At 37.4% G+C, this 14,918-nt stretch overlaps 1 protein-coding gene across 1 annotated transcript; it reads left to right on the top strand.

The window, feature by feature from the left end:
• Window positions 1-4,525: 4,525 nt before the first annotated feature.
• pln1 (phospholamban 1) lies at window positions 4,526-12,856 on the top strand. Its single transcript, XM_067583743.1, has 2 exons — window positions 4,526-4,648; window positions 10,405-12,856. Exon 2 carries the CDS (start codon window positions 10,633-10,635, stop codon window positions 10,792-10,794), a length of 162 nt encoding a protein of 53 aa, XP_067439844.1. The 5' UTR covers window positions 4,526-4,648; window positions 10,405-10,632; the 3' UTR covers window positions 10,795-12,856.
• The last annotated feature ends 2,062 nt before the right edge of the window (window positions 12,857-14,918 follow it).

Below are 14,918 nucleotides of genomic sequence, written 5' to 3'. Positions count from 1 at the left end.
TCACAGCAGGAAAAAGCAGCAGCAGTGATAAGATCTATGGTTTCTCTTCAAAGTGTTCCCCCATTGCTGTAATACAGTGGTTTTTTCACCTCTAAACCACCATCCACATGTGCTCAGTGATTGAAACAGGTCTGGTGTTGTGACTAATGTTTTTGCTGTTTGTAGAAACAACTGACCATTCAGAGCTTTTTAGGTGGGATTAAGCATGTTGAAAACATTTTCCTGTATAGCTTGATAGCTACCTCGAAACATCTATGAAAAATAGCAACAGAAAAATGGCCACAATAATGGTGACAAGTGCAGATTGTCAGTTGACTTGCAGAAAAAACTTAAAAAAAACTACTTTTAAACTCTAAAATTTCTTTGATTGTCCTGAAAAACTTTAAGTAAACTTCTCCTGGTAACTCCAGCTTCCGTGCCCACCGAAAATGATCATAAATCATTAGCCAAACATGTAGTGAAACAAGTGAAACAAAATGGCAATTCTGTCTGATTATCAGGCTAAATTTGCTGATGAGTTCACATCCTGATATGTTGCGATCTTGCACACCTGAATGCATAGTTAAAAACAAGACCATACGTGTTGTCAAAGGCTAAAAGTAGCATCTGTATCCTGGGGTCATGAAAACCCCTTGGGAGCATGAATTTGCTTGCTTTTGGCCTGAGGGTGGCACCAGGGAAAAGCTCAAGGAGAGTCCAAAATGGAAAGTGTTTATCCTCTGGAGAGCATGAATGTAACTGCAATCTGCTTCATAGATTAAATGTTTCTTGCATACAAGTGAATAATCTTCTGGGGTCTGTTTCATGGGAATGTTTGTGGTGAGAGTCAAAATTGTCACATGTGAAAGTCACAGTCAGTTGAAAGTAAGTTTTTTGGTTTTCATGTATGTGTTCTTACCTCTCTCTCACCTCCGACTGGCAGCAGAAGCGTTGTCTGTTTTCTCTGGCCTGCCGTGGTTTTCTGTATCAGTCAAGTTGTTTCTCTCGCTCTGTATCTTCCTCTCTTTCTGGTTTTAGGTCAGAGCAGTCTGGCATTTCACCATGTAAGGCTGCAGAGCTGAACTGCTCCTGGGACAAAAAAAAAAAGAAAAGAGAAAACTATTTTTTCATGGAACATTTTCTATTATTATTTTTCAGCTCGAAATAAAAGCGTGTTTGTGCAGACAAGGAAGAAGATGATGTTGATCATTATTAAATTTAATCACTGGAACACTTGTAGTTCATCAGATATATTTATCACGAACTGAGAAAAACTTTACATAACAGGGCAGGGATGATTATATTGCCAACAGAATTTTTTTTTTTAACTTTCCTGGGAAATTTGAGTTAGAGCAATGCTCATACTCTCACAGTTGGAGGCTGCACAGTGCAGCCACAGTCTGTTTTGTTGGCTGCTGAACAGCTCCTCACAACTTCAAGAGCCTTGCTCAAGGGCTGGTGATAATGAGAGACGGACAATCTTTCACTTTCCCTGTCCTGAAACCCTGAGGCTTGCAGAATCAGTGACATCTTTTTAATCTCTTCTAAAAACATATCTTTTTAAAAGCACAACAACCTGTCTTATCTGTTTTATTGTTATTGATTTGATTGTATACTAACCCTAACCCCTTAAATTATTGTTGGGTATTTTATTCCATTTTATTCTGTGTTAATTTCAATTGTCTTATTTTATATGCCTTATTGCAGTTCTGAAATGTTTTAATCCCGGTCCAACCATGTAATGCTTGTTTAATATCTCACAGTTCTGACTAGCTAGAGTTACTAAGTGGGTAAAAGAGCTTTCAAAGCTAGCAAGCTGGCTAACGGTCAGTTAAATTGTTAATTATACAATATTACTCTAGTTTCACACTTACAATAGCATTTCCTTCATTAGATCACATATGGTGAAAGATTTTACCTTTTAAAAAAGCAAACAAAGAAACCTTATGAGTTGCCTTTGCTAAAACCTTCATCCCTGTGGAGACAGATGACCTTTCAAACTGACTTTTTCCACCATAACATTTCTTGATACCGTACTGCATGTCTTATATCATTACATCAATGCCTTGTTTTAAAAGACCACCTTAAAGCCTCTGGGACAATACCTACATTTTGTCTTTTAAAGGCCAAAGTTAAGTCTGTGTAGCAATGCAAACTTTTACTTCCTGTCCCAGTAGTGTGCCTTTAAGAGCAACTTTTAGGAACTAAAATGTCATAAACAAAGCATTGGTTTACAGTGTTTGATTCAGTTTTGAGGGTTTGTCACAGATCTTCTTACCTTTTTTTCTTTTTTTATTTTATGCATCTGCTAATGACACATTTTCACTCTGCGCATGTTCTTGAAACAGAAGAACAGTTTGTCTTCTTCGATACATGTTTATCTCCTGTACTGGAGCAGCCCAGCTTTCCCAAAGGGAGGATCAAAGTTTCATCTTATCTTTGGAGAAATACAGTTGTCATAAAAGACTTTGATAGAAACATTTGCTTGTCCATGTACTCGAAGACTGTCTTAAATGTGTTTCCACAGCAATAACAACAAAGCGGACTGCCCAGTACGTGAGTCTCTAACTGACAGCCTGTTTACATGCAGATTCTCCTTATAAGGCAGATGCAATGCTTTCTGGGCCACAACAGGGGGGTTATTTTTACTTTTTCCGGATTTTTTTTGAACCCGTTGTCTCTTTTGATTTCTCCCAAGTGGAGGAAGCTGTCCAGGACTTCACACACACACACACACACACACACACACACACACACACGTCAAAAAACCCAGAACTTGTGTAGCACCAAAAATATGTTGCCATAACCAATAATCATAGGATGTCAGTCGGTAATATCTGGTGAGCAGCTATGGAGTATGTCACAAATCATATTTCAGATATTTAATGTCTTGTACACGTTTGAATCCAAAATTGAAAGACCTTAAAAATGGACAGATGTGAAGGTTATCGTGATGTAATACACTCATTGATGTTGTCAGAAAATCAATGATTTAGTCTGATTTTTGGATACATGGGTGAAATAATGTCAGTTGAAATTATACAAAACAAAGTTTTTGTTTTATTTTGTCATTGCTGCCTCAACAATATCCTAAAGGATCAATTCCCAGCGGCCTCACTGGTGTGGTCATAGCCAAACTGTATATTTAGAGGTGTGATCAGCTGTTCGCAGGCACAACACTTTTGCCAAGTGTCTATCAGCCAGCTCGGATAATGATGACAATAGAGCGGTCCAACTATGATGTTTTATTGTTCGCCAAATAGAGGTAATGTGTTGGCTGTTCTCAGGTGACACTTCATGGATATATTAAACAAAAGATGTGGGATCCAAACACAGTAACCCATGCATTCCATTAAAGATGTTCACCAAAGAAGTCCACCGAGTAAGCACAAGAAATAAGCCTCAAAATTGTGTTGCTCTTCCTCAAGTTTTTCTATTTTTTCCCTGTTATAGGGTTTTCTTGAGTTGTGAACTGAGGGTCTAAGGATAGGTAGATGTTGTGTTGCTGTACAGATGGTAAAATGCCCAGAGGCAAATTTGTGATATTAGGCTATACAGATAAAATTGACTTGATTTGGAAATGCAAAAAAGTCATTAAATTTCAGGCTGGTTAAAAAAAAAAAAAGTCACCTCCAGACTAGCCTAGCTTCTGTAACTTAATGCAATCTCACATTGAGGGTTTCCTACATTGGTCTCTAAAAAATGAGAAAATTAGGTGTGCTATCTAGTATCTGCTACATTACTTAAACAACTCCTTTGTTAGTGTACAAAAAACTATAACTGCCATGAAGCCTTACCAGTGTGGTGGGGCATGTAATACGTTATCATAACTGTTGGTTTCTCCATTATCTATGATATCCACCAAAGCTCTTTTATAATGTCATATTTCCAACTTTTAGCTCTAATCTTTGCTGTCTAGAAATAGTCTATCCCTCCCTAAAAGGTATCAAAGGGCTTATGGGAAATTGTATTTGTTAAAGGCTGCTAAAAACGACAATATTAAATTGTTTTTTTCAAAATGTAACATCTGTGGTGAACCACACACCATAGAATTGAACAATGCTACAGTATGTACAAATGTTGGGTTTTTACTAATTTGTGTTACTACAAAAGTCAGTGTGATCTTGATGAGGTTATTTCTACTTTTAGAGCAGATTCTGGAGGTTCTGGTTTCATTTGGGCTCTCTGTAGTTTTATATGACATGAAGTTTCTGGGTCACATGACCTGCAATTCCATTTGTGGCCACTAGGCTGAAACTACAATAAACTCTTACTAATGCAGATATGTAACATTTAATATTATTTGTGAAAGGTATGTTAATTGTTTACATCATTTCAAGTGCATTCAGACTTATTATGAGTCATGGGAACCAGCCAGGTTTAAAAACTTAATATTTTCAGGTTTTAGGACTCAAACCTAAATTCCTGAACTAAACTGCCCTGTTAGATGTGGGCTGCTGCATGTATAATTCACCAGACCTGGTACAACCTTGGTATCCCCACTCTCCTAAAATCTTTTATGGGATGTCCTGCCTCTCTCTCTCCCTCTCTTTCTCTCTCTCTCTGCCTTTCCCTCTCTCTCTCTCATGTTGTGTTAACAGCCTTGGAGAGCGTTGCATATCTGACATTTCTCTCTCAAACTCCAACCAGCTCTGTTCTCATCTGCAAGGTAAGAACCAGCATCCTCTAGAGACAGCTGTTTTTTACATTTTGATTTAACTGTAATATAGTAGATGATGAGACAATGATTCTTATAGTGAATCTTAAGTCTAGAACAGCCGTTAAAATACGATAAGTATCATTATTTCTAGTGGATTTAATGACGCAGATTTATTTTCGAGTCTATAAAGGCTTCATGAGATTTCACTGCAGTTAGTCGGTCAGTTACTTAACTAATAAGGAAGTTAGTTTGACACTTTGCAACAATGAGACGTCATTTATCTTACTGTGAGAATAAGAGCAGGCTTTATTTTATGTTAAGATACAGAGAAGCACTGTGTGAATTACTGCCTCTTATATAGAAAACTCATTGTTCACATACAGTAAACACAGCTCTTAAGGGGGCAGGAGGGGGAATGGAAACTGGATTCAATCTCCCAGAGAGATAAACACTCATCCCCACTTCTTACATTCCCATCCAAAGCACATGATTTTATTTTTGTACACAGAGGAGCCAAATTGAGTCAGTCTGAACACTGATTTCAGTGATATTGGTCTTTTGTTTAGTGTCTTCCATCTCTGATATAATAGAATTGATGTTGTTTGCTGCATAGAATTGATTAAATTGGTTGGATGGAAGGCTAAATTCGGGAAACTGGTTTAAATGTTTGACCTTTAGTGTCCCGTGATGATCTTAATGCGTTTTCAGATGTTTTTCTACCCTGACTTTTTAGGTGACCTCTCAAGGAGGAATATCCACATTAAAAAAACAAAAGAAACAGTGTGGACATTGACAAATACAATACAATATAGGGGAAATGTATAAGTAAATGTATAAATATATAAATGAGCAAACAAGCAATAGCTGGTAAATATTCAATAAATATTTTTAAGTAGCCATTATTATTTTAACAAACTCAATGAGATTTATTATCTCTTTCATGTTCTTAGCGTAGTTTTCAAAGTTACTGGAACAGTATTTGGATTAATCCCATAGCGTCATTTCACAAATCTGTTTCGATCATCATCAAAACAAGCACAGGCTATTATATAATGATACTGACTTTATCACCTTGATCTCCAGTCTTGGAACATAATCACGTAACTATCTCTCGTTTGAAACTGGCAGATTAAGACTAACAAACCTACATTTAGACAGATTATTTCTGTGCACAGAGCTCAGCAAAAACTATATTTTTCAGAGCAAAATCAGTCACAAACAACCTCTTGTAATGACATTAAAGGTTATTATGTTGTGAGTCTTACTATAGGTTCACCTGAAATTGAAGGTATTCTGGATTGATATTGCCATGATTGTGCCATAAATATGATAACACACATCCATTAAGAATGTTTTTAACCTTGGAAATAAATTTTAACTGATATTTCCTGCTGTCATACTGTTTCTATAGCGAGTAAAAGGCTGATTTTTTTTTGGAATGAAAACAGACAAATTTAAAGACTTTTAATGTATAAATAAATAATAAAAGTACTGGCACCCAACAGCTGTTGTCAGCGGGTGGGTGACACCATGCCCCACTTAGAATAACAGGTCAATATCAGCAAACCCATGTTTCCTGTCTAACCTACATTTTACTTCTCGACAGCTGTCATACTTCACTTTTTTACAATCAATAACTTTCTAAGGATGTACCACACATAACAAAAGATATACTACAGCAATTTTGTTTTAAACAATCTATTTTTTTGACCAAATCACACTAAAAGTCCTCAGTGTTGATATGAATGAGTCGCCTCAGTTGTTAATACTCCATAATAACAAATAAGTTGAATGTTAAGTGGTTAAAAACATCTGTTTGTCGCCTCCTTTGCTGCTCAAGACAACAGTGAGTGGTGCTGACACACACTGATAAAACTCACACCCGTGGAATGACTGGCATCCAAAAGTGTTCAGAGTGTACACACACACACACACACACACACACACACACACACACACACACACACACACACACAATGTTCTGCAAATGTCATGCTGTTTTGTGATGGTTTTTACTTTTGAGATGAAACTTTGTTGCCAGTAATTTTCATTCCCAACTACAAGATACACCACATCCACTCTGTTGGTCACACTGGAGGTATTTAGCTCTTGACAACAACAGCTAACAACAGCTGATTGTGTGTATAAATAAAATACAACGTGGTCATTTCAACAGAACAGAGGAATTATCTGTACTTCAACAGTAATAACCATCCAAACACATGATTTACACCCATGTTTACAAGTGTCTAACACAATAACAAGAGTACTGTGAAAAGATCTCCATTAAATGAAAGTAAATTAACTACTGAACAAGTATTAAAAGAACTAAAAGCAAATACATTGCAAAATACATCAAAACTGTTAACACTTAAAGGTTAATGTGCTGTTACAACTTTTACAACTAATAGATTATCTTTCCTAAAGAACAGAAACTTTACCAAATTTCATTTTCTTAGACACAATTAATTATAAAACTATAACAACTACACTGGATATTTTCTGGAGAACTAAGATAAAGAAGGATAAAGTAATATAATATGTGGTGAAAATATGTCGGTGTTGTGTTTTCAGCTTGTTGTGGAGTTCCTCCTCCCTTTAGTGACCAAAAACAGAACAAAAACAACAACAACAAAAAATTGATGATGCAGCTTTAAAAGCAGATTAACTCCACCTAGTGGTCATTCATGGTACTGCACCTTAGTACACTTCCATAATAGATTCAAGCCTACACTGAGGAGCTGCAACAACAATTAGTCAGTTGACTGAAAATTTATTTGCAACTATTTTAATAATCAAATAATCATTTTAGTTTTAAAGCAAACATGCCCAAAATTTGATGTTTTCAAATTCTCAAATGTGATGATTTAATGCTTTTCTTTGTCATCTGTTGTAATAAACCAAATTTTCATTGGGTTTTAGACTGTTGGTTGGACAAAACGAGACATCAGAAGAAGTCTCCTTTGACTCTGGGAAATTGTAACGCTTGTTTTTCACTAGTTTATGACATTTTAAAAGGACCAAACAATTCATCAAGAAAATAACCAGCAGATTAATTGATAATGAAAATAATCCTTAGTTGCAGCCCTACTATACAGTGTATTTAGCTATAGCTGGACACTCTATGGTCACATGCTCACATGGCTGTGTAACCTCAGCTTTAACCTAAATAAAGTTTGTGTTGTTAATTAACATGCCAACAGGAAAATTGTGCTTGATGTGACAGAGTGAGATTTCAGCCTCTCACCAGCCTCCCCGACTCCTCCAGTTGCTGCGTTTTGTCCAGTTGCATGCTCTTATGTTCATTACATAACATAGCAATCACTGCATGCCTCTGACAGAGCAACAGCTGTGTTGGAGCCAGATGAAATGCAGACAGAACTTCAGTGGCTTGTTGAAAACGAAGAAAATTTGATCCATTTTATCTAGGCAGGGGTTAAATTTGGAAGGAAATATGTGTGCTATGTGTGTCATAGACTCACAGACTCCTCAGTGTCATTAGACAGAGGTAAACTCAGGTGTATTTACTGTCAACATTCATTTTTCACTCATGTTCCTACTGTGGAAATGAGGATTACATGCACACTGGTCACAAAAAAAAAGAACAGCTGGCTGTCTTCCAGCCTGAAATGTTTGACAGTCAGCACTCAGCGAATAATAACGACGCTGATGTGTGCAGACGTGGTGCTCCACGTTATCCACAAGGATAACGTGGAGCACCAGTCACTCACTTGTTGTCAGTCACGCAGTGTTGAGCTTAACTGTAGAGGCCCACACACAAGATGATCCCAATTTAACCCTAAGGTCAAGCTACTGGCAGGACAAAAAGACTAATTTCTCTTACTGAATGGAATAATAAACTTGGGACGTTGAATGATTCAGGGGCCCAGAGCGCCTTAGGGGTGCCAGTGTGCCAAGGATTGTGGATATTTATTGTTTTAGGTCTGATGTTCAGGGAGGGTCAGAAAAGTCTCTGGGTAACTGAAGATTTTTGTCGTTTATTTAAGGCACCACAACTTAGTGGGGAAGCGACTCCTGAGGAGCCTTCAGTTTCAGTTCCTCTAATGGACACTAGAGGGCGGCTCCAAGAAAATATCTGACTGCATAAGATTAGTTGTGAAAACACAACAGTGACATACAATCACCTTATAAAGTTGATATGGTGAACTTAATATCAAACAGTTGCCTACATATCTGAGCTTTCTTGTTGAAAACAGCTGCCTTCTGCTGGAAAAGAGGTTGATGAGAACTCTGAGACAAGACCAAAACAGTAAAGTTGTGCAATGTGAAACCAAAACAATGAGCTGAAAGATGCTAAAATGCGCCAGTTTCCTTTTTTTGTTATGTTTTGCTTCTAGTAACTTTCAAAGACGATCACAAGCAGTTAAACCATAATGAAGTTTTCCCTTAGAGACCTATGGTTCACACCACAAATCCAATTTTCTAGTATGTGGCAGACTAATGGTAGTACTAATGGTATCATGTAGCAGTAGAGTGTTGAGAAAAGCAGACAACCCTTAAATGGGACTCAGCTTGTCTGGTTTAGTCTGGGCTTCTTTACTGAAGCTACTTTTCCAAGTCAAACACAACCAAGGTGAGACACTATCTGTGCAAGTCTCAAGGGCTTTGAGATCAACCTCCCCAAAAAACTCCTCCTATCAGAGCAGACACTTCAGTCAGGTCAAAAGTCTCAGAGCAGGCTGACGCTCTCATGGAGATATCCCATGGGGTATGAGAAAGTGTGTGTGTGTGTGTAAAGGCGTTAAAATGTCAAGTGATAATGGGTGACTCAGAGACGGATTAAGGGTGGAAGAAACAAAAGTGAAATGATAAAAATAGATGTGTTGAAAAGTCTGTAAAAAGGCATCAAAAGGCTAAAATGACTCCTGTTATCTGTACTGATCCCACAATGCAGCAAAGTAACAAAGAAAAAAGAAAGATACAGTTAGAAAGTGCAGCTTTAGGATCATAAGCACAGTTAAAGACACTTTGCTTTAGTGCAACATCAGTAAATCTAATGCCTGGATTACCACCCAAACATCAGACTTCTCTGGCAACAAGCCTCTAGGAATCCAAAGCTGTCTTGTACATTGTTCACCCCTTTGTATAGAAGAACACTGCGCCCACTAGGGGCTGCTAGCAGGACTTTTAATCTTGTTAAAAATAGCAAAGAACTTGGCAGAGCTGATGTACAAGTGGTAAGATGTTTGTGGGAGCCACTAATGCAAATGCACGGTCACCTTGTCACAGTCACTCTGATCTCAGGAAAGTCCCAGATCAGAGGACAAAAGGGATTTAGTGTAGAGAGCCTGCAGCCAGAGTTTAATAACTTTATGACTTGTCTCTACTTGTGCTACTGTTACATTACCTTTTAAAGTCAATCATCATCTCTTAGTTGCAACGGTGTTCAGCAAAGCTCTAATATAGGTTTGCTTTAATTGATATATGTTATGGATTAACAGGCCAGTTATTACAAAATGTCTTTTCTGTCAACATACATTTTGTCATTCACGTTGCTGTCATGACATTTGTGCTGCTGCCACTTCCACTACAGTCTGGCTTAACACATCATCAGACCTCAGCTGGCGCCTCTGAGCAGCTCTCTTATCATCACACCACGTACTGTGATACAGGAGAGTCACAAGATCACAACCAAGAGACATTACCCAGAGGAGGGCGGTGATGTGTGAAACACTGCACGCTATTTTCTCTAACAACCTTTTCTTGCTTTCTATGTCTTTCTCTCTCTCTCTCTTTGTCACCAGCAGAGAGAAGAGAAGAGAACTAGTCCACTACAGGCCAGGCTGCCTCAAACACCTGACCTGAGCTCATCTCCACACAACCAGCTGCAGTTTGATTCCCGGATTTCACCTCCTCAAATCCGCCTGACCAGCTCATTCCAGCTCCTCCCAGTCCAAACAGGCCCAGCAGCCTGCCTGAACTGTCTCCTCTGCTAACCGAGTCTATCAAAATCTAACCACTCCGCCGTCCCCATGGAGCGCGTTCAGCACATGACCAAATCGGCCATCCGCCGAGCATCTCAGATCGAGGTGAATCCTCAAGCCAAGAGGAACCTGCAGGAGCTGTTCGTCAACTTCACCCTCATCCTCATCTGCCTGCTGCTCATTTACATCATCGTCCTGCTGAGCAGCTGAGAGCGGCAGAGGCTCGGCTTTACTGTGGACGAGGCTCCCCTGCCCCCCCCTCCTCTTCCCCCCTCTTTCCCAAGGGAGTGATTAAAAAGTGACCCAACTTCAACAGTTTAATCTTCACTGATATACTGTATGTATGTATGTATATCTGCCAGCTGCTCAGATTAACATCCTGCTTCCTTTTACAATGATTTAAGTTGATTTACAAAAGGAGACTGGCTCCCTCCATTCAAGACATACTGTATGACCATGTCCGCTGCCTCAGTAATAATAGGTGCAATGTGTATAACACTGAAATATCAACACATCACTGTTGTTTAACTTCCATTTCCCATGAGCCATGCTGCTTCCTGTACCCACACCCCCAGCAGGAGAAAGAAAAACATGTTGGAAATGATTTTTTTTTTCCCCCACTAGCAAATACTTCCTCTTTCGTCAGCCTCTGCCAGAGACCACAGAGAGTAAAACATGGATCTGCGACATCAGGTTTCCGCTTTTTAAAAATTTCGATGCTGCTTTCTTATCAGAGCCTCTAAAACCATATTTGGCAAAAAGTAATTAAACTGGGAGATGCAACTAGCTAACACCATGACCTGCAGCAACATGCCCCAAAACACATCTTTTTCTGCCTTTGTACAATAGAGTTGTAAAGTCCTTTTCATTCTCTCTATAGGCAATTTAATGTAAGTCACAGTTGCAGCATTTCTACAGCATGGACGGACATGAGGCTCTCCAGTTGAATCATCAGTACAGCAGATGAACAACTGTGTTAGAAGATGGTCTGTTTTTTTGATAAAAAAAAGACGTAGATACAAGCCTGAGTTTGTAAAAATGTAGGCCAGAAGTTTTAAATACAATTCCCATGGTGCATTTTGGCAATAAACATCCAATCACAGCTTAAAATTCTGTGATGTGCACCGCTAGCTGTGGATAGAAGCTAAAGATTAGACTGTTAAGAAAACTGATAACACAATCTGCAGCTTAAAATTACATTTATGAGTACATTTTGGATTAATTCAGTAACTTTGGTGCTGCACTTTGGTCACGACAGCAACAAGAAAGTATTCAGAAATAAATACATCTCTGATTCAGTGATGCTTCTCTGTAGCAATGGCGACCAAAGCTCATGGATATTGTAGTATTCAGAGCTGTCCGCCATGTCAAGCTGACACATAAAACATGATTTCTCAGAAACAAAGTAGAAACAGTGAGAACTGATGGCCATAACATTACATTACATTATGCAGGTGATTTCTATGTTGAGTAAGATTGAGGAAATCGTTAGAATAAATAACTGAATTTACGTAACACTCAGTGTTCCTTGGATTTACTCTCGCTTAACATTTATAAAGATATTACTTGATATGATACTTAGAAATCATTCTAAGTACTGTAGGTCTATAAAGTGCATCTCCAACTTTAGGCAGCTTACTTGCAGGTGTTTCTGATGTTATACATACATTTCAGCCTTATAATTAACTATGTAAAGTATGGACTGTTTTTGCTTTACTTTGGGGTTCAGAGATAAAAATATACATCTGTTTAAGAGTGTTGAGTGTGAATAGAGAGCTTCAAACACAGACAGCACTTCTATAAGCCTGACATATACTGCATACAATACATGAGGTTTATCATTTGTGAAGGAAAGCTCACTTTGCATGGTGTGATTTCATTTATGATGTTTTCTGTTTAAGCCATTTCTGATTTAATGCTGACATTTTTTGGTTTATGAGCAACATTGGTGTACAAAATAAACTATAAAGTCAAATCTGAAAAGGCAATTTCAAGTCCTTAATATGTTATTACAAAACTTCTACAAAGACGACTTTGATAATTTACCAGCCAAAAAATGTCAAATGCTGCACATTTTAGTATTATGTATCTGCACTGTATTTACTATGACTGAAATTGTAAAAATATAATACAAATGGGATTATGAGTTATTGAGAGAAATAGTCAGTTTTGTTCTCTTCATGTATGTTTGGAAGATTGTACCACCTGACTTTTAAACTGTGGAACACCAAATACATTGCATGTCAATAAAATTAAAAATGTTTTCTTCTGAGTGTGTTGAAAAATCTTTTTTTTTTAATTATTGCAGAAGCTAATTATACATTTTTGGGAAAATACTGATATAAATACCAATAAGATATATCAAAAGAAAAAAAAGAGATTGTGACAATTCAGCCATATCATTAGCTTACCCAGTCTTAATTATGAAAGAATATTTAAACCTGTAACGAAACACACCCTAAAAAAATCTTAATGAACCGGGCGACAAATGAAATGCTTAAATAAAGACGTCACCCACTGACTCACCTGTGCGCCTTGACGTGAGAAGAGATGACAAACTCCACAAACGTTCTCCACAAGTTTACTAGCCGGACAAATATCTTCCATTCTTCACCAGTTCAATATGTTTTAGTTTAGTTCAGTCATAAAAACAATGTTATCAACAAAATAGCAACAATACCCCCGGTTTCTTCAGTCGTAACAGACGCTGTACTTGTTACCGTTAGCTACTGATATCCTGCATCCTGGGAAGTGAAATGTGATTGGTTGACTTTTAAAAATTATAGGACCACCAATCACAGAACCCGCTGACATGTTTTTTACCTAACAACCAGCCAAGATAAGATGCTGATAGGATGGGATCCAGGTGTATTTATCCTCTTTTCTGTCTGACTTTTCCAATATAGTTGTAAGTTGTAAAGGTTTTAGAAAGGTTAGTTTTGACGTTGAAACATTTAGATTTCATGGTGAATGGTTTGAAAATACAAGTTAATATATATATACATATATAATACTTTTTTCCAAATAGATTTGATGTGAAACGTATTGTATGGAGGCCCAGAAGCGACAAATGCCACACGACTCTCCGAATACATAAATCAATAAAACTGCAAGGTAAATAATTGAAATTGCTTGTAATGATATAAAAAAGCTTTATATTAACTTCTTACCTTCCCTTGTTAGTTAACATTGTCACCAAACATTCTGTATCAACCCAATACAGTAACTTCAAATACAGCGAGACAAATGTTTTCCTGTGATAAATGTCTAAAAGATCCCAAAACATTAAATTCCAAATACAAAATTCCATAAATGCAAATCATATATTGAAAATGACCATTATTCAAATTTCTTATTAAACTGCGACTGATTCAACGATGTCTGAAAAATAGCAAACATACACATGCACGCACACACACACACACACTAAAAAGAGGACAACAGTAGGCAAAATCTCACAATCATAATTTTACTGTTCCATAACATACAACAGAAATGATATAAATATAAATAAATATTGTTATTGTTATAATTGTTATATATTTACTTCAAAAATGGCAAGACAGACATCATTAAATGATAAGTCACAAGGGTGATATCAATTCACTTTCAACTCAGTTCACAATACAAACTGCAGCATGTTTATCAGCAACACATTTTCAGTTTATTTAAGAAAATAGATGGGTACAACCACCTTATCTTTAAATTTCTCTCCAGTTTGGGAAAAACTGAGTTGAGAGTGAAATGAACTGAGCCCTAGTCAGTATATCGCCACATCAAAAAACTAAAGAGACATTGAATGTTTTAATGGGCTGCAGTTCTATGGTTCACTGATGGTCAGCTGATGGCAGTGTTGGAAAAAAAAAACTCCATAAATTTCCCTCTGTCAGGTTGAAACATCATTGATATTCCCATGAGTGCTTGTTCATTTGTACATTTTAAAATACTTTCATGAACCTTGGGGTAACGGTGGACAAAGGTCATGTGATGGCAATGCCACATTCTGCTCAGACATGAAAGGAAAATATCACTCAATATTAACTAAAAACTATAGCTACAGACTGAAAACATGGATGCAGGCAGTGTGATGAAGCAACAAAGCGAATGCTGATGTGTCTTAAGCTGCAGTTCAGCAAATGGCCACAAGAGGCAGACAATTCTTTCACTGAGTGATATTCTCCTTTAAAACAACACTGGTCAGGTGTGGGACAGATAAACAAATGCATCAAATCAATCTACAAGTAAGGTCTGTGCAAATACATAAATTACTAAACAACAGTAAAGGTTTTGACAAAAACAAACATATATACAGGAACAAAGAAATAATAAACATA

The sequence above is a fragment of the Thunnus thynnus genome, chromosome 24 (genome assembly GCF_963924715.1).
Source record: "Thunnus thynnus chromosome 24, fThuThy2.1, whole genome shotgun sequence".
In the NCBI taxonomy this organism is placed as follows: Eukaryota; Metazoa; Chordata; class Actinopteri; order Scombriformes; family Scombridae; genus Thunnus; species Thunnus thynnus.
The sequence above is the reverse complement of the archived record's forward strand: the minus strand, read 5'-3'. Positions and strand labels throughout refer to the sequence as shown.

Excerpts from the sequence above, each read along its gene's own strand:
- pln1 (XM_067583743.1), top strand. The coding sequence starts at position 10,633 with ATGGAGCGCGTTCAGCACATGACCAAATCGGCCATCCGCCGAGCATCT.